This window comes from Sphaeramia orbicularis, chromosome 4 (genome assembly GCF_902148855.1).
Source record: "Sphaeramia orbicularis chromosome 4, fSphaOr1.1, whole genome shotgun sequence".
In the NCBI taxonomy this organism is placed as follows: domain Eukaryota; kingdom Metazoa; phylum Chordata; class Actinopteri; order Kurtiformes; family Apogonidae; genus Sphaeramia; species Sphaeramia orbicularis.
This window is the reverse complement of record NC_043960.1, coordinates 53,758,015-53,779,401: the sequence shown is the minus strand read 5'-3', so window position 1 is coordinate 53,779,401 and position 21,387 is coordinate 53,758,015. Positions and strand designations below refer to the sequence as shown.

The window sequence follows — 21,387 nt, the reverse complement described above, 5'->3', positions numbered from 1 at the left end:
AGCAACAGCCAGCAGAGGGCTCTGACCATCCTATTCCACAGCTTTACCACTGTGGACCAGCCTCACAGCATCACTGAGACGGAAAGATGAAATAAAATAAAATAAAATAAAATAAAATAAAATAAAACTAAACAAAATAAAATAAAATAAAATAAAATAAAATAAAATAAAATAAAATAAAATAAAATAAAATAAAATAAAACTAATGTGAGCTGAAATCTAAAGAAAAAGACAAAAACAAGAAAAGAAATCAAAACAAAATAAAAAAAAAAACATGTAAAAAAATTACATTAAAATAAAATAAACTGAAATAAAATAAAACTCATGAGCTGAAATCTAAAAAGAATAATAATAAAATGAAATTAATTAGAATAAAATAAAATAAATTTAGATAAAATAAAACTTGTGAGCTGAAATCTAAAAAAGAATAAAAATAAAATACAATAAATTGAAATAAAATAAACTGAAATAAAATAAAACTCGTGAGCTGAAATCTAAAAATAACAATAATAAAATAAAATAAATTAAAATAAAATAAACAAATAAAATAAAACCCGTGAGCTGAAATCTAAAAACGTTACGACTGATTGTTACGACTGATTCAAGAGCGGTTGTGAGGCGAGGGCGGAAACGGCCTCCTTTCAGAATAAAATCTCCGCAAGGCTAATGGAAAAAACTGCTTTAATATCAATCAATCAATCAATCTTTATTTCTATAGCACTTTTCATACACTGAGGATGTAGTACAAAGTGCTTTACATATAAGTTTAAAAATCAGTACCACCCAACCACCCACCTACTCACACACACACACACACACACACACACACACACACACACACACACACACACACACAAGTACACATACACTTAAAAAGACTGACTGAGCACGAGAGGCCCAGAAAGTAGAAGTAAAACAGGAGGTTCTGTCTCAGGGAACCCTCCGCACCAGGAGGCAGCCGCCGACCCCGGCAACCAGGCACCAGCCACACAGCACTGCATCCCAACCAGTGGGAGAGGGGCAACTGGGACCCCCACCCACCAGAAAGGAGCAGACCCCAGTGAAGGAAGGTGCCACAGCCGCCGGAGTCCACATATATATATCTAAAGCTGTAATAATACCTGAGAACAAATAGACTTCCCAATGACCCATGGAGAACATTTCACAAAAATAATGCACTTTTAAACCTACAAGAAAACAAGGCACTTTAACCTGTCACATGTGTGTCTGCAGACTGACCACACAGCACCGACACAGACACGTGAAAAATATGTAAAAGTAACATTTATGTGAAATAAGGAAAAGTTATTGGGGTTGAAGTGATCCCAGTTCTTCATAATGACCAGTAGATGGAGCCATCGTCCTGGGTGAAAAATGTGAACGATACACACATTTCACAGTGTGATATTCAAGAGATGAGGATGAACAACAAGGTTATAACAGTTTTGGATTTTTCATTATAGTTTAGTTTTATTTAGTTTGGACTTTTTTTTCTATAATTCAGTTAGTTTTAATTAGTTTTTATGGCAGGTTTGTTAGTTTTTATTATTTTTTTGTTATTTTTTAAATGCTTAGTTTTAGTTTCTTTATATCTTTTTTCTTCTTCGCTGTCATATTCAAATAAATCCCAGACAAGACTCTGCTGCTTTCTCCCAACTTTAGTCTCCATGACTGTTAAATATCATATGGTGCCAGCAGCTAAAATTGATTGAGGGAAATAAATCGATTTTATATCAATCCGACACTGACAAAGACGAAAACGAAGGGAATTTTATCCAGAATTTTTATACGTTTTAGTTAGTTTTGTAAACACACAATACAGTTTCAGTTAGTTATCTTTTTTTTTTTTCTTTTAATTATAGTTTTCATGTATTTCAGTTTACGAAAATGCTTTTACAATTCTAGTTTTCATCATTTTGTTAGGTTTTGTTAACGATAACACTGGGTTACAAAAAAATGTTTTTTGCAAGTTGTCTAGGTTTTTTCAACTGAATTCGGACCATTTTGCACCGCTAAATCCAAAAATGACATCTGTTTTTCTCAATCAGGTCAGGTTTTTTTGCTAATTTGATTTTGAAAAATTTGATCTTCTCATAAAATATAATAATTAATACCAAAATAAGATTGGTAAGCACACTTTATGAAACTTGTGACTTGATTCCTGTTAGGTACAATGGTGTATTCACCGCAGATGTAGCAGAATACGTCAGGCTTATTTTTGCAAGATCTTCCAGTCGAAGCCATTTCATTCACCTGTAATATTAAAAAAAACATTAATCATAAATTGGCAAAAGTAAAATCTTCAGAACTCGTTTATTGCAAGAAATATGGAAGAATAATATTTGTATCATATGATGTGAAAATGCCCATAAATGTAAGCAAATATGTTAAAAAGCCAATATGTAGCATAGTTCAGAAAGTTGACCTGATTGAGCAAAATTAATGTGATTTTTGGATTCAGCACACCAAAATGATCCTAAATCAGCTCAAAAAACTTAAACAATAAATTTGTTGTTGACCAGTGTAATAACCTTGGTGAACAAGCACAATAAATAATACTGTTTCTGGACATGAAAATAAGACGAGGAGGAAAGGTTTACGCTAGTTTACCACATTTATTGTAATAATTTACAAATCAGTTTAAACACATGAAATGATCCAACAGGGACGACAGATCACATGGGTTAATTTGTGTGTAATGTTGATAACTGCATTAAATAAAACAGAAAACTTTGAGTCCCATACTATTATAATACTCTCTTACATTTTGTCTCAAATGTGAAGAATCGGGTTTTGCATTTTGACTTTGGATTTTGATCCAAATACAATGTACATATATGCAGTGGATGATCATGTAAATGCTACATTTGGTCATTTTTATTAGACGTCTGTACAACACATTTCCTCCCACAGCATTTTCAAAAATGGAAAAACACCAGTCACAAGATATGACGAAGCTGTAGAGTCAAGTGTTCCTATACAAGTGCAGGTGATCCGGTTCCAGTGCATGATTTCATCTCAGGCATTCGAAACAACAGGGGACGTTTTTAAAGAGCCTGTAGTACTCCTCCTGGATCTGCAAGGACACACACAACAACAATACACACTGTCGTATTACATCATTTCATATCATACTGTTCAAAATATACTAGTCAACATTTGCTAGGGATCAGTTTTATATTTGCACAATAATTGATGTTGTATAATATTTTGGGTGACTTCATATATTATGTGTGTACTTTGGCTAGTCATGTAAAGAAAAATGGACCAAAAGGTAAAAAAAACCATACATTTTTATTGCACTTTCTGGCAAAAGGGTGATACAACCCTAGAAATTAGAGTTCACAACAATTACGCTTCCAATTTTTTTTTCAGTGAAACCACTCAGAATGTTCTGAAACACATACGATGTGATGTCAATAATGTGTGTGGCCACCATCCGCATCCGCAGGCTGTACTCCACTGGGAAAGTAAATTTTCAAGTTTCCAGAATTACACCCCCAAATATAGCAAAGTTATAGTCCTGATCCCTAGCAAATGTTGACTAGTGTACATCAACTGGCACAAAAAAGTCCTTTGCTGCCATAAGATGCTGCAGACATTGAACTACACATGTTCACTGGTCACATGCTGGTGTTTGGTCGAGGTCGCATGTTGATGCTCAGGGAACCAGAGTGTCGTTAAAGCCTCTTTGTTCAATCGTCTAAACCAGGACTATCAAACTCATTTTAGTTCAGGTTTCATATTCAGCCCAGTTTGATCTGCAGTGGGCTGGACCAGTAAAATAATAACATTATAGACTATGAATAATGACACATCAAAATTTTTCTCTTGTTTCAGTACAAAAAAATAACAGTAAATTATGAAAATATTTACGTTTGACAAAAAAGATGTGAATGACCTGAAAAATCTTAAGTTTCCATACAAAAATCAGTGCAAGTTTAACAATATAAAGCCTCGACTTATTAAGATAAGATACTTTATTGTCATTATCCAAAATGTACAATGAAATTTAGGTGCACTATCAGGATGTGGACTCATAAATAGTAATAGTAATAAATAGTAATAATAACTATAAAAACTATAACTACAAAAATATATAATAAAAACAAAATATGCATCACTCACATATCAACATCCATTCATTCATTTCCTCACACATCAGACTTCTTCATTTATCACACAGCAATACGTCACACACACACCAGTGCTGATGTATGCAGTGCAATGTACGAAATAGTGCAAATAAAAGTGTCTATACTTTAGTGGTTGAATACATCATTTATACATGTACATTACACATGATGTTACACATTTGGTAACAGGCAGAGTATTATAAAAAATTGAGTTTGGAACTAAAATAAGAACAATTTCTACAATATTATATCACAACTTAGGGATCACAGCGGATCTATAAATGCACAAAACATTTAGTAACAGATAGAATATTGTTAAAATTGCACATTTCAGGTTCATATTTATTTTTTACTTCCACCAAGGAGGTTATGTTGTTGCTGGCGTTGGTTTGTCTGTCTGTCTGTGTGCAAGATAACTCAAAAAGTTATGGACGGATTTGGATGACAATTTCAGGAAATGTTGATACTGGTACAAGGAACAAATGATTAAATTTTGGTGGTGATCTGGGGGGGGGTCACTGATCTGCCTTGGTGGAGGTCTGCGCTCTCTGAGTGCTTCTAGTTATTTATGTATTTATTTGCATTTTATTGTGAAAGGATAGTTTGTAAATGTGAATGTTATTAAATGTTATTTTTTTCCACTTACTCACATTTTTTCCACATAATTTTTAAAAAAGAAAATTTGTAGTTGTCATTATATATTGGTTATTATGTTATTTTTTGTTTGTGTAACTTATATTTTATTAGTTTTAAAAGAACAACAATAAAATGAAAACACAACAACGTGAATAAGTCTGGGTAGCACAGTCTTACCAATTATTTTGCTTATATAATGTCCATTTTTTCCACTTTTTGTTCATTTGTGGTTCTTGTAGTCTCAATCTGTGTTAGTTTTTCCATTAGAAATACGTCCTCGATCGTATTTATCCATTGATTCTTTGATGGCACGTTCATCTTCCCCCAATTCCTTGTTATACATTTTTTTTGCAGCTATCAACATCAGCTTTACCAAATATTTATCGTATTCACATATAGTGCCGTCACCAAAGTTGCACAAATAAAGAATTTCAGGTTTCTTTGGAATTGTGTACCCTAATACTTGACATAGGACATTGTAGATCATTTCCCAATATTCCGTAAGTTTCGAACATTTCCAAAAAAACATGAGAATGGTCCACATCCATCTCCCCACATTCTCTCCAACTTTCCTGATGCCTCTGGAACTGTTTACTTTTAAACTTGGGTGGAATAAAAAATCTTATAAGGTTTTTCCAGGCAAATTCCCTCCATGTCTAAGAGCTAGTAGTTGTATGATGGAATTTCCACATGTTTAGCCAATCTATATCATCAATTTCTATGTCAAATTCTCTTTCCCATTTTACTTTTACATAGTAAGTTGTTTTATTATTATTATTATTATTATTATTATTATTATTATTATTATTATTTTATTATGATTTATTAAGGCTTTATATAATGCTGAGATTATCCTAATAGTGCTGTCTTTATATGCTTTAGTCATGATTTGAACCACGTCGCTCTCTTCCATGGAGGGTCCCACCTGTATTTCCCCTTTATAATAGTCTCTCATTTGAAGATAACGGAAAAAATCATGTTTCTCAAATTGATATTTTTGTGCCAGAGTTTGGAAACTATTCTGTTACTATTTTACTTCAGTTCACATTGGCCTGAACTATAATGATTTGGACAGCCATGACTGTTAATGTCTTCAGGGTCATTTTTGCACGTTCATCCTGTGGGTCGGATATGAACCTTTAGGGGGTTTGGTTTTTGACACCCCTGGTCTATACCAATGGTCACCAAATTTGTTGAGCTCAGAACCCAGATGACCTGGTTTATGTTTCCTCTGGACTCAGTCATCTTTTAGATTGTTTTGGTTCATTTTGTTGTTTCTGTTTTCTTTCATCTTTTCAGTGGTTTCCATGTCTTTTACATTACTTTTGTGTCTTGAAAGGTCTTTTACATTCTTCAGTTTCCCAATCCCCTGGTTAAACTTTGATGTAGTTTAGGCATAGAAACAGCTTGGTTAAGGTTAGGAAAAAAAAAAAAAAAGTTTGGGGAAGGCCTAAAATAAAGAAGAAAAAGAGAGAAAGTGCAAAAATAAACAGCATGAAATGTGACAGATGTGACAAATGTGCACGTCCACAAACTCAGGGTTTTCCTATTTTTACCCTTAAAGACCCACAACTATTTCTGTCACAACTTCCAAATACTTTTTTTTTCGTCTTTCCCAAGTGATGTATCACCATTTATTATGATATTATTATTATTATTATTATTATTATTATTATTATTATTATTATTATTTGATTTACTGGTCATGTGGATGTCCATAAAAGCTTTGAAAAAATTCGAAGGTTATTAGATGGAACAAAAAAAAAAAAGAAAAAAGTTTTCTTCAAAATCTCTCATTAACTGACCATAAACCCAGTGTGTCCATCCACTGTCATTTATTAAACTCCATGGGTTTTACTGGTGAATCAATGTTGTAGAAGATGACGGTGTTTCCACGTTCACTACAGATCCTTTGAACATCTAAAAGGGTGACTTATTTAGTAAATTTTCAATTAATTTTGTTCATTTTTATTCATTTTATTTGGAATCTTATTTGTTTTTGCTAAATTTGTTAGACATTTTGTTAATTTTTCTCCCATTTTGTGCCTTATTATGTCCACGTAACAGCTAGTTTTGTTGCTTTATTATTCAATTGTGTTCATTTTATTGATCATGTTCACTGTTTTGGTCATTTTGTGTCTTAAAACTGTAATTTATTAAACTCCATGGGTTTTACTGGTGAATCAGTGTTGTAGAAGATGACGGTGTTTCCACGTTCACTACAGATCCTTTGAAAGTCCAAAAGGGTCACTTATTTAGCAAATTTTCAATTAATTTTGTTCATTTTTATTGAGCTTATTTATTATCTTATTTGTTTTTGTTACATTTGTTTGACATTTTGTTTATTTTTCTACATTTTGTCAACTCTTTTATTAATTTTTCTCCCATTTTGTTCATTTTGTAGTTTATTATGTCCATGTAACTTATAATTTTGTATCTTTATTATTCACTTTTGTTCATTTTACTGATCATGTTGGCTGTTTTGGTCATTTTGTGTGTCCATTCACTGTCATTGATCCAACACCATGGGTTTTACTGGTGAGTCAGTGTTGTAGAAGATGACGGTGTTTCCACAGTAACGACAGATCCTCTGAATATCCAAATGGGTCACTTATTTAGTAACTTCTTAATTAATTTTGTTTATTTTTATTCATTTTATTTATTATTTTATCTCTGTTTGTTAATTTTGGTAGTTATTTAGTTTATTTTTCTAGCGTCTGATTAATTTTTCTTCCATTTTGTGGCTTATAATGTCCATGTAACTTCTAATTTTTTTGCTTTATTATTCAGTTTTGTCCCTAAAACTGAATAATAAAGCAACAAAAAAAAATTAGAGGAAGTGTCTGGGGAGAGGGAAGTCTGGGCATCCCTGCTTAGACTGTTACCCCCGCGACCCGGCCCCGGATAAGCGGAAGATAATGGATGGATGGATTCAGTTTTGTTCATTTTATTGATCACATTGGCTGTTTTGGTCATTTTGTGTGTCCATTCACTGTCATTGATCCAACACCATGGGTTTTACTGGTGAGTCAGTGTTGTAGAAGATGACGGTGTTTCCACGGTAACTACAGAGCCTCTGAACATCCCAGTGGGTCATGTCTATTTAACTGTTTCGATCAGTAGGTGTTTTTGGTCAGCGGTGGATGCTTGGGTCTTTACGGGTTAATGACGTCACATGACTTGTACCTGGTATCCTGCACATTGAAAACTGCTGAAAATAAACGGCAGGTTTTCATGACGAAGAGGCCGAGTTTGAAGATTGGGTGGTGAAACTGTGTTACCTTTCTGGACAGCACACAGAGGAAGATGAAGATGAACATCCCCTGGAAGGTGTTGGCGATGGTGAACAGGTAGGCGGTGAGGGTGGTCTCATTTAGGATGTGCAGCACCCCCAACGTCCAGGTGGCACCGAGCACGAAGAGCAGGGCCAAAGCACCACGAGCACAGGACCTAAGGGGGGTAGAATAGAATAGAATAGAATAGAATAGAATAGCCTTTATTGTCATTGTGCTCCTCCAGTCAGTGCAACAATATTAACAAAACACCAGAACTACAGAATTAAAAAATAGAGCGAATATAAAATTACAAAGAAAATTTATGTTATAAAAGGGAAGCAAAACTCTACCGATATTTACTAAATGTAGAAAAACAGAACACTGTAAGCCCGGATAAATAGAGTTTACTCAAAAAATTTGAGGCAAGTGATTGCACTTAAATGATTTGAGTAATGATCGACTAATAAACTGGTTTAAGTAGGTTCAACTTTAATGCTATAAGTATTGAACTTAAACTATCAAGTAGAAAACACTAAAAGACAAGTTATTTGTGCTTTAAATCTGTTGTAAAATCAACCCCACTATCCAAACATTCAACTCAGCCTTTTAGGTTACACTGACTAATTTTCTCAATTGCAGCCAGATTAATTTAGCATTGATTAAACAACTTTTTTTAAGACAATCAAACTCATAATCCTATTCCTGATTACAATAGTTATGAAATTATTCAACTTAAAATATTGCAGCATGAATGGAAATTAGCTCAACATCATTCATCAGTACAAGAAGTGCTTTTAATTTAACAAAACATTAAGATTTCCATTGTACAATAACAGTCTTAAATGAACAGTAAAGCCATAGTTCTTCCTCTGGCTCTGACTCACGGTGCAGCTCTACAAAAATACAAAAACAAACACAAAAAGGCCAATAAACACTGCCATACGCACATTAAATCCAAATTAACACTAACACCACAACCCCGCTGAACCCCTGCACAGAAAAAGAACACATTTTCAACAACATGCCCAATACCCACAATGCAATGCGAAGATAAAAAGGTACACTGTAAGCCCGGAATTTGTATTTACTAAAATGCTTTAATTACAATGCACTTAAATGATTTAAGTTTTATGATGGTCATGACTAAAACTTAGTGATTTAATTCCATTCAACTTAAACTTTTTCGTACTTTCAACTATGTCTACAAATTAGTAGAATATACTGAACATTTTATAGTAACATCATAAAACTTAAATCATTTAAGTGCATTGTAATTAAAGCATTTTAGTAAATGCAAATTCCGGGCTTACAGTAAAGTGCATAATGGCGGTTTTTCCATGAAATTACAAATGCAATGATTTGTTTATTTATTATCACGAGATGTCAGTAGAAGTCATCCCAAAAACTATCGATGAACATAAATATCTGTATATATCAGACTGGAAGAAAAATCCAAGGTACTCTCTTTAAACATTAAAATGCCGTCATTAACATGGCATGGTCATATCTAGACCCAAAAAACACTTCTACGCATAAACATCGGGCGCCTTAACCCGGCGTTTGGTTCATCCCACAGCACCAGTTTTGTTTACTAAAAGTGGCCCTTCTTGCATAGAAGTGTTTTTTGGGTCTAGATATGAGCGTGCCATGTTAATAAAGGCATTTTAATGTTTAAAGAGAGTGCCTTGGATTTTTCTTCCAGTTTGATATTTACTTTTTGAATCCCTTTTTCCAAAGAGCACCTTGAACAAACTTTTTTTTGGTCCGAGAAGCATTCCTTCCCATGAATTTTTAAAGAAGTTTTTCTTATAAATATCTGTTGTTTTGAGTCTAGTATGCTCTCTTACCCCTCTGTCTTGTACGAAATTAAAAAATGATTAGGTTTCCTGGTGTGTCCACACATACCGACACATTTTTGTTTCAAACTCCTCTTCTTCTCTTGCTGTAACATCCATCAACATCCTTTTTTTTTTTGGTTCATGTGACTCTAGTTGCACAAAAAGGTCTTTCCGTTGCAGTTTATGGTCTGGTGTTTTTGTTCTTCTTCCATCCAGCAGACGCAATCGTTCTATCAAATGTTCTACTTCTCAGTCTACCAACAGTTTCTTTCCCAGTACTGTGCGAAGCCTTAACAACTCGATATCATATACTTAACAATGTATGGTGTATGTTTTATATTTGTACTTGTGTATAAATAACGCACTTTATATTCATGCGCTTTGTCCAAATGAGTGTCGGTTGATCTATGGCGGCACCTGTCTTCTTACTACTCTTATTCATGTAACTTTTCCATTGTTTTTTTTTTTTTTATCTTGTTACTGTCTTTCATGTATCTTTATGCTGAGCTCTTGCAACTCGTTTCCAATGCAGTTTTTCTGCAAATGGCAAATGAACTGATTCTGATTCTGAGTTTTGCGCGATATACCAATTTCAAACCTCTTGCAAGCGCAAAAAAATTTTCATCAAAAAAATGAAAGTTTTGGCAAAATTGTCATTTTTCCATTAGGAACATTTTTATGTGTAAGTTATATTCAGGTAATTTGGGGGTCTATGGAAAAGCGACTAATGATGTAAACACCCCAATAACCCACTAGGTGAGAAACTTTCAACATGGTTGTGAATATCCGACGGCGCCGATAATCCCACCTGATGTTTTCGTAGTGGCTGATCTCAGGCTTTTTCACAGCGGTGTGCCGGTACACTTTGTAGATGATTACACCAAAAGCCAAGAGATTAACCTTAGACGAAATGGAAGAAAACAAACACCACAGACAAACAAGATCACATGAATATTTATCTGTGAAACAATCCCTATTTGATGATTATGCTGAATGCCTCAGAAGTGGTTTTCATGTGCTGAACAGACATCTGATCATGGATCTTACCAGAATGATCAAACATGCAGGTCCAATGAAACTCCAGATGAAATGGTTTTCAGTGCTCAGCCAACAGCTAGAAAACAAAGCACTGTTAAAGCAACACTTTTAACAATTCATATGGATTTTAGAATCTGTTTTTTCCACTAATATCTTTTATGGTTTAATTATGCTGTAAAGGTTGGGCCCAACTGTTGTTCACTTATTCACTTCTTTAATAATGAACTGTGCAACCGTGCCCCTGAATAACCTCGGTCTTAATGGTGTTTTGTATTCATAAACAACAGACCTCTATTTTTAATTTCCTACCTAAATTCTCCACGGTCCTAAACCTTTCAGGTATTGTTTTGTACAAATTCACTTATTAACTTATCCTCTAGCCTGTAGCGTGTAAAACTTCCTTCATGTCCCTGTGGCCAAATTTAATCTGTCCTCTTGTATTTATAATTAATGTCATTTGTTTGTCTGGCTCCCTGAAAGAAATGCTGAATGAGTGTAAGAATAAGACTTTAACAAATAGAAAACAAACACAAGGTTGGATTTCCATGCGTTTAGGAGACATCTGGTTTTTGTTTTGTTTTTTTTTTGCCTGCTCTATTGTCGCCTCAGGGAAATTCCAGTTGTCCATTTAACCTTTTCCTAATTCAGTAGGGCCAGTGGGCTGGAGCCTCTGGACCAGGACTGTCAAAGTCATTTTAGTTCAGGTTCCATATTCAGCCCAATTTGATCTCAATTGGGCCGAACCAGAAAAATAATAACATAATAATCTATAAACAATGGCAACTTTTCCACTTTGTTTTAGTTCAATAAAAATGTTGTATTATGAAACTGAACAAAACTTCAATTTTGTAAGAAAAATAAGTGCAACTGTAACCCATAAACACCCAGCACTACTTTTATGTCAGTTCCCAAATGAAATTTTCTCTATATTTAACCTTTCTTAAGTGATTCATCATCATTTACTTATAATATTTTCCTCTGTATTTTGTACTTTATCGGTATAAATCATGTATTTTTTAATCTAGTGATCATAAAGATGTTCATAAAAGCTCAGATTGAAGTTGGGTTTATATATCAAAAAACAGAGAAAACTGCAGAAAAAGTGACTTTTTCAGTAAAATGTCATTATTTGAACATAAACCCAATGTGTCCGTCCACTGTCATTGATCCAACTCCATGGGTTTTACTGGTGAATCAATGTTGTAGAAGATGATGGTGTTTCCACGGTAACTACAGAGCCTCCGAACATCCAAATGGGTCATATCTGATGACCATGAAAAGATGAAGAACTGTATTTTACACCAGTTATTTACACGTATTGATAGGATTAGTGGATCAACAGGTATTAAACAGTTTAAATCAGTAGATGGTTTTGGTCTGTGGTCGATGTTTGGGTCTTTATGGGTTAACAATATTCTGCCTCAACTTATCATTTATACATGTGCATTACACACAATGTTACACAAACGTGGTTACAGGATAGACAGGATATTGTTAAAATTTTGGAGTTTGGAACTAAAATAAGAACAATTTCTACAATATTACATCACAACTTACGGGTCACGTGGATCTATAAATGCACAAAACATTTAGTAACAGGCAGAATATTGTTAAAATTGCATATTTCAGGTTGTTCATATTTGTTTTTATTTATATATTTATGTGGATTTTATGGTGAAAGGATAGTTTGTAAATGTTATTTTTTTCCACTTACTTTCAAAACAATTTCTACAATATTACATCACAGTTTATTTTTAACACAACTTACAGGTCACAGTGGACCTACAAATACATAAAACATTTAGTAACAGGCAGAATATTGGTACAATTGCACATAATTTTCATTTTTTAAAAATTATATTTTTACATATTTTATTACAAAGTATATGCATAATTTTCTTAAGACATTTCAGGTTGCTCATATTTGTTCAGGTTATTCACATATTAGGTTACACTTAATGAAGCGTATGACTTTTATCACAATTTTTTTTTTCAAATTTGTAAAAGCAGAGTGGGTGGATGTAATTAGATCTGCTCTTATGAACTACTGGGTTTGTTCTGTAAACTAGTGGTCTGTGTTTATGATGAAGTCATCTTCAAAGCCGAGGGAAGTGATTCGGGTGCATAAACACAGAAAGACTAATGGATTAATGTTAATTAGGATATGACTGGAGTTGGACACATTTGAAAAAGATTTGTGATGACAGGCAGACGCTGCTTTCACGTCAAGGGAAATCCTGCTATTTGTTGGTTTCAGTTGGAAACCAAAGTTTACAAATTCAGAACTAAATTACACTGACCCACCAAAATAAAGGCTCCTCCTCTTCATGAAGTTTGTATAAGTTAAACTTCATCCTGCTTTGTTTTGAATGTTTTTTTTTTTTTCAAATATAAAATGTTCTTGTTGTTTTGATTTTAATGTTATATTCGAAATAAACTAAACAATCAATCAATCCAGGTTTTACTAAGCAAGTAGTTACTAGTTAATATTTACTACAGGTTTTATGTTTCAGCTACAAAAGTCCTTTAAACTAAACCGATTCAGTGTGTAGCTTCTCATTTCTTAAACAACCATCAGTTTACTAGAGAGCATTAAACCTGGACAATAACAGGAATGATCAAACAGTGAAAGAGTGATGGGACATGGGATCATTTTCACACATGGATTGACCACCAGAGTCTAGACCGGAACATCAGTGAGAAACTTTGGGATGTGAAGGTTCTCCACCATCAATACAAGATTGATGAAATATAACATTAATGCAATAAAATTTGAAATTGAAATGAATGTTTTTGCATTTATTCTGTTACTGCATAAGCTTTGCATGGCAAGGCATAAAGCGTGTCACAGTGAATTAGTCCTTTACTGGCCTGGCAGTGTGTTTGTGGTCCAACATGAGGTTTGTGAACTGGAACAGCGCCCTGCTCTGATTGGACAGTTACGACCACTGAGACATCAGAACACCCATTACCTCCTTACTGGAAGCTGATCCTAATGCTACCCTACATGGATGATCTAAATCCACATATTATTTACTCCAACAGTAGTACAACTGTCAAAAAGCACTGATTCAACTTCATTACTCAGGTAAAAGTACAAAAGTACAAGCTCTAACATTCGCAGTCAGTAAAAACTGCATCTTCCTGTCACAGAACATGTTTGCGCTCTGTGCACTGAGGCAGGGCCGTCAAACTCTTAACTTTCAGGGGCCACATTCACACCAATTTGATCTCAAGTGGGCCGGACCAGTAAAATAATAGTATAATAAACTATAAATAATGATAAATCCATATTTTTCACTTTATTTTAGTGTGAAAATATGACATTGAATTCTGAAAATATTTACATATTCAAACTAACCTGAAAAAACTGAAATTTGAAAGTACAATTTTAACAATATTATGCCTCAACTTATTATGTATACATGTGCATTGTGGACTGGCTCTACAAAGGTAAGAAAAAAACCCAAACTAGAAGCACTCGGAGAGCACAGACCTCCGCCAAGGCTGATCAGTGGCCCCCCCCCCCCCCGTGGGCCCCCCCACGCCAAGGAGGTTATGTTTTTGCCAGGGTTTGTTTGTCTGTCTGTTTGTCTGTCCGTTAGTGTGCAACATAACTCAAAAAGTTATGGACAGATTTTGATGAGATTTTCTGGTCTGTGCGCCCCCCCCCACCCCCACCCCCCCCGCGTGGGCCCCCCCACCCCCGATCACCAACAAAATTTAATCATGTCTTCCTTATCCCATTTCCAACAAACCCTGAAAATTTCATCAAAATCTGTCCTGAACTTTTTGAGTTATGTTGCACACTAACGGACAGAAAAATAAACAACCAGACAGACAGACAGACAAACAAACCCTGGCAAAAACATAACCTCCTTGGCGGAGGTAAACATTTATTAACAGGCATTATTTTGGCAAAATTGCACTTAATTTTCTTTAGACATTTCAGGTTTTTCATATTTGTTCAGGTTATTCACATTTTATTACCTCGGCCAAGGAGGTTATGTTTTTGCCAGGGTTTGTTTGTCTGTCTGTCTGTTTGTCTGTCTGTCCGTTAGTGTGCAACATAACTCAAAAAGTTATGGACAGATTTTGATGAAATTTTCAGGGTTTGTTGGAAATGGGATAAGGAAGAAATGATTAAATTTTGGTGGTGATCGGGGGTGGGGGGGCCCACGGGGGGGGCCACTGATCAGCCTTGGCGGAGGTCTGCGCTCTCCGAGTGCTTCTAGTTGTTAAAGCGTAGCTTGTAAATGTAAATATTTTAATAATTTAATGATATTTTTGCACTAAAACCAAGAGAAAAACTTGGAGTTGACATTATGTATAGGCATAATGTAATAATATTTTTGTCACATTAAACTAAGAAGAAAATTTGGACTCTATTTATGAGTTATTATATTATTTTACTTGAGCTCACAATTGGTCTGTATGTGGAACAAACTAAAATGAGTTCAACACCCTTGACAGTTAATATCTTCAGTGTCATTTTTGTACTTTGCAAATTCATCCTGTGGGCCAGACTGGAACCTTTGGAGGGCCGGTTTTGGCCTGTGGGCTGCATGTTTGTCACCCCTGCACTAAGGGGTCCACTTTTCTATGTGTTGTTGAGCCAAAAAAAAAAAAATTCCCCCATGGAGAAATCTCCTTAAATTTTCCCCCCATGTTGTTACCCCAGGCATTGTTAGCTTACCGGCCGATAGGCTGTAAGCTATTGTCATCATGCGGCCTCCGGCATCGTCGTCTGTCGTCGTCGTCTGTCGTCGTCGTCTGTCGTCGTCGTCTGTCGTCGTCGTCTGTCGTCGTCGTCTGTCGTCGTCGTCTGTCGTCCATTACAAAACTTTCAATTGTCTTCTTCTCCAAAACTACAATTCCAATTGACTTCAAACTTGGTATACAGCTTCTTTATGATAATGTCAACAAAACTTAGTGAAATTATTTGGATCCGGCTGATTCTGGATTTGGTGTGACTTTGAAGAATTTCCCCATTATAAGACATAGGAAGTGCTGGTAAGCTACAGGGCCATTGGTCCTATTTTTTTTTTGGTTTGGTTTATTTGTTTGTTTGTTTACACTTTAGCAGCAAAACTATTGGTTGAATTCATACCAAATTGGGTTTATAGATTGCCAGTGACCCAGAATAGATGTGATTACATTTTAGGAAAAGTAGGTCAAGGTTCAAATTTTTTATGAATTTTTAAAATCTTTTTTTTTCCATTTATTTTTAATGGGCAAAATTTGTCTATGCCAAAATAAGCTACGATATGTGTGAGGGGCGGGGTTTGTTGTGCCAGGAACCACTTGTTTGTATTTAATTTCTTTCCCCTCTGCTCATATCTATATTATAAAAGCCCAGTGGCCTCTGTGTGTGTGTGTGTGTGTTTATGTGTGTATGTCTGCTTTTTAACTGATAAACTGGACAGATTTAACCTTTGTCTTTTCCAGTACTTCAGTATTTTAGGTAAAGGATCAGACAGGACCAAACAGCTGATTGATACGACCAGTACTTTCGGAGTTATTAGTTGTTTTTAAAATTAGAATGGGTTTGCAGGTCCATTCACAGCCACAGACCAGGAGGAGGAGGAGGGGGGGGGGCTGGATCCAGATCAACAAAACTGCTGGGACACGACGGTAGAACCAGGTCCGGCTGTGATCACACACTAACAAACTCCCTGGTTAGACCCAGTCTGTTAATGTCCCCCTCTGGAGCCCCCCCTTGCTGTAGCACTGTGACAGACCGTTCTGTGCAGACTCCGATCAGACGGACCGTAGTTCAGCAGATCCACACACAGGACAGGTAGTGGGTCCAATAAACCGTCATGCTCAGTCCAAAGTCTGTGGTCCACGTCCATGTGGGCACTAAACTAAATGAGTCCATTCTATTTGTTCCTAATCTGTGTGTTCCACCAGTAAAAGTAGCTCAACCCACCATTTTATCATTTTACTGCTTCTAGAACCATGGATTCCCACAGGTCAACGCACTAGTTAAACAATAAAACAAACTCTTAACACTCACATGTAGTGATTTATATTATGCAGTTTTTTTCCGTCCCTTCAACTGACTGTAGAAACAGATTTATGTAACCCCCCCCCCCACACACACACACATATATTTTATACTCACACTTTATCAGTGCCATAATACTTGGACCCCAGTGTTGCTGAGATGGCCACCACCACTGCTGGACTTCCATAACCAAAGATGTAAAAATTGCGGTGCAGGAAGCCTTTGTTGTAGATGACGCCAACCACTATTAAGTACAGATGGATGCCCTCGATGCACATCCAGGCAAAGGCCGCCAGGAAGAAATAGTGTAGCAGCCCTGCAATAACTGAGCAGAAGAGCTGCCAAGAAAACACCAGACACAAGGACAGGGAGTGAGGGAGGCAGGTTTGAGCACATTTACAAAGTCCCAGAGTCAGATGTGCATTCCAATCAGGTCTGTTTACTCTAATGCATGAGGAGCTGTGTCGCATTAAAAACATCCATTTAAATAATCTGCATAACGCTAAGAACTGGCTGTTGGATTCACTTAGACAACCGCACTGCATTTTATTGTAACGGAACTTCTCTAGTGCTTCCTTCAGCGGAGTATTAGGGCAGCACAGGAAAAATAAAAATACTTGTCACTACGAGAATAAAGTTGTAATATTTCAAGAATAAAACCATAATATTCTGAGAAAAACATCATAGTTTAAAAGAAACTCATAATTTGACAAAAATAATGTAGTACTTTTATGAGATTAAAGTTGTGATATTTTGAAAATAAATTGGCAATAGTGCGATAAAAAGTCATAATTTAGAAACAGTTTAAAAATAAATACAAACAAATGATTTTTGCAAAATACAGAGAGGAAAGGGCTTGGGGGGGGGGGGGGTCCAGTTGTTTTCAGAGTGGGGCTTTGCCACATATATGTTGATAATATCTAGTTTAAATATGGACATATGAACATATTATTACAATAGTACTATATAGGATAATATAGAATATTATATGTATTTATATAATATATGCATATGTGTTTTTGGTTTTGTTTGTTTTTTAGTTTTTATTAATATCTGAGAGTGCTGATACTGGTATGATCATTTGTAAATGGGTATTATTATATTAGTGTATACAGGAATAAGGATGTGTTGTATTGTTGCATTGTTGTTGTTATGATTATTATGATTATTATGATCATGATTATTATTATTATTATTATTATTATTATTATTATTATTATTATTATTATTGATACTCATATAAAATAATAATTGCCATTATTTATGTAGAGATCATAAGGAATAGAGATTGGGTTTTTTTTTTCTTCTTCCTACTCCTTTTTGAGCATGTTTAATTTTGTTTTAATTTAATTTTTTTTTCTCTTTTCTTTTTTGTTTACTTATTAGCCTGTTATGTATCATTACTGATATTTTGTTGGTTTTGTTGTGACTTCACTGTCCACATGTTTGAAATAAAGATTTCAAACAACAGTAAGCCTTAAGCCTTGATGACAGTTTGCGGTTACAGTGCTAGTTCTGCAGTCGACCACTTAGAGTCAGTTCCTCCTCCACAAAAGAGACAATTTCCTCCAAATCTGTTCAGCTCTTATGACGAAAACAAACCCAAACGAGTGCAAACTCTCTTCACAGTCCTTTGACCAATGCTAATGTGTTGATGGTGGGCGGGGCTAATAGGCTCAGTATTTGGCCTTTGTGCGTAAACCCCAAATGAAAGTAGAACCTCACAAAATGTTCCAAGTTCTCCATTTTGTGACGAGTGGGTATGACTTTATTCTCGTATATTTGATACTTTTCCCACCTGTTTTTAAATTACAATGTTATTCTCATAATGTTACGTCTTCATTCTCATAAAATTATGACTCATTTTGTATTCGACTTTATTCTCATAAAATTATGGGTTTCATCTCAATATTGTACGACTTTATTAATGTTAATGTTTTTTCCTGCCTTATACTTTTCTTTTTTCTTTTGTTCAGACAAAGTCTAGTTTTTAGATGTTACCTGCTTGACAGTCGAAACTGTCAAGACATCTAAAAGCGATACCTTGTCTGAAGAAAAGAAAAAAAGAAAAGTATAATTACATTAACAGAAGACAAAATGAATGTCATTAGCCTTATTTTTCCAGACTGTTTTTAAATTACGATGTTATTCTCATAATATTCCAACTTCATTGTCATAAAATTATTACTTTTTTTGTATTCGACTTTATTCTCATAAAATCTCGATATTTTACGACTTTTTTCTCGTAGTGAAAGGTGTTTTTATTTTCTTCTGTGGCTCTAATACGCTGTTGTTCTTTCCTGTTTCAGATGAGGTCAGTGTTTGTTTACGTGTCAGCAGATGACTGTTTTCTTTGTTTCATCCACTCTTACCTTATGGCTGTTCATGTTGATCCCCACCAGGAAGATGAACTCGGCCATGAAGAGGCTGCAGCACAGGTTCTTGTGGATGGTGGTTCTGGTGCTCTGGATTTCGCTGAAGAACCAGAAGGTGAAGATGCACATGGACAGGCAGATGAGGGAGATGATCATCCCCAGCTGGGTGATCCGGGTCAGGATGGTATAGTGCGCCGCCAGCTGAGAAGCAAATGGAAAAGGAGGTGTTTCATTCACAGTTTCATGGTATGCTGAACCTGTAATCTGTTGTGTTTTCTGCCCTGGATCCTTTGGTTTATCAAATCAGACTGAACCGTATGTTGAATGTATGTAGCAGACATACTGGCCTATGTCTGACAGTCCTGTCAGCACATTAAAAAGGTCAGAAATACATTAAATACAAAAATAAATACAACCACAACTCCACACAGGTTGGGATGTTGTCTAAATAAAAACATAATAACATGTTTTTAAAATCCTTTTTGACCGATATGGGTTCTTCTATGAAACAGGATGTGGGGGCTAACAATTCAACCCAGATGTAGACTAATGTTATGAAGCAGGTTTGGAAGCACTTTGGGTCTATTTAAAAAATAAATACTTACTGAGATAAAAGAGAAACTATTTTTCACATAAAACACATTTTTATATTATTTTACATTATGTTTAATACAAAAATCCACATGTAACACGGTCAAAAGGACACGAAAATTATGCACTGCTATTTTTTTTTTTAATATGTCTTTATTCTCTCACAGGTACATTTTGGGAATTGAACTAATTATTCAAGGCAGGGTGTTTCACAAAAATGACCTCTGTTGCAAAATCATTCGTGATTTATTTATGTTTAAATGTTCAGGTTCTGTATGTAACACCAATGGACACGATGGGTTCCACACCAAACCTGGAATGAGATTGAGATTGATGAAAACCCCACATGTGTGGATTAGAAAAACCCCTAGGATCGACACATTTAACACAGTGTCTTTATTTACAGTCTACAGTAGACCATTTACACACGTTTTCACATCTAATGCACTGACACCTAGGGAGATTTAATGTCCATATTTGGGTCCTATTTTTGCCCTCAATATTTGATTAAATATTCATTAATTATGGGATGGCTCAGAGCAAGGGTATCATTTTTGTGCATTTATCTGAGGTCATCATTAGGTCCATCCTGGGGGGATATATGTCTGCATTTACCTTTCATTATTGGGTCTAAAAACATGGAAAAGTGACAGATACTAAAATAAACCCAGTTTCATAGAAGCACCCAAATTCAACTGAATTCACTACAATGACAAGATATATATATATATATATATATATATATATATATATATATATATATATATACACATATATATAAATGATATGATGTTGAAACTAATAAACTTTATTGCTTTTTACAAATATTCACTCATTTTGAATTTGATACCTGCACATTCCAAATCAGTGGGGACAGGGCTATGGATGTGGGCTTAGAACACATATTTACCAAATCTGTTATATGTAGGTTAAAGATAATGCAGGGGCTTGATTTGAAATATTTACAGAGGTACCATTAAGTGTGTTCATTGCCCATTTAAAACCCATACAATATTCAGTTTTACCTTTTATTGAGTCTGCTTATTTAGTAACTCACTGATACATCCTTTTTACATAATAATAAAAATTATAGTAATATAGATAATAAATAAATAAATAAATAAATAAATAAATAAACAATCAAAACAAATCTCTCTCTCTTCCTCTTCCTTTACCCTCTCTCTTTAACCCTAACTGGTCCTGTCAGATGTCCATCCTCCAGGTTTCTACCTGTTAAAGGTACTTTTTCCTTCTACTGTCGCCAAGTCTTTACTCCTGGAGGATTCTGTTGTTTCTGTAAACTGGCTTGAGTCAGGTTTGGACCAGCTCTAAATGTAGTCATGAGATAACTTTTGTTTTGATTTGGTGCTACATAAATACAATTAGATTGATTGACTGACTGATTGATTGAAATAGATAGACAGACAGACAGACAGACAGACAGACAGACAGACAGACAGACAGACAGACAGACAGACAGACAGACAG

At 35.0% G+C, this 21,387-nt stretch overlaps 1 protein-coding gene across 2 annotated transcripts in view; it reads right to left on the bottom strand.

The window, feature by feature from the left end:
* Positions 1–2,600: 2,600 nt before the first annotated feature.
* The window catches only part of adgrl4 (adhesion G protein-coupled receptor L4), a 60,402-nt gene continuing 41,615 nt past the window's right edge, over positions 2,601–21,387 (bottom strand). Inside the window, exons 11-17 of one of the 2 annotated variants that reach the window (XM_030133250.1) lie at positions 19,306–19,509; positions 17,051–17,271; positions 10,933–10,999; positions 10,694–10,785; positions 8,054–8,222; positions 2,976–3,076; positions 2,601–2,941 (exon numbers count right to left, since the gene is read on the bottom strand). In XM_030133250.1, the coding sequence (XP_029989110.1) occupies positions 3,014–3,076; positions 8,054–8,222; positions 10,694–10,785; positions 10,933–10,999; positions 17,051–17,271; positions 19,306–19,509 (816 nt within the window). In that variant the 3' untranslated portion in view covers positions 2,601–2,941; positions 2,976–3,013. Of the gene's footprint in view, positions 3,077–8,053; positions 8,223–10,693; positions 10,786–10,932; positions 11,000–17,050; positions 17,272–19,305; positions 19,510–21,387 lie in introns of both variants that reach the window. The other variant, XM_030133249.1, reaches the window with a different exon arrangement.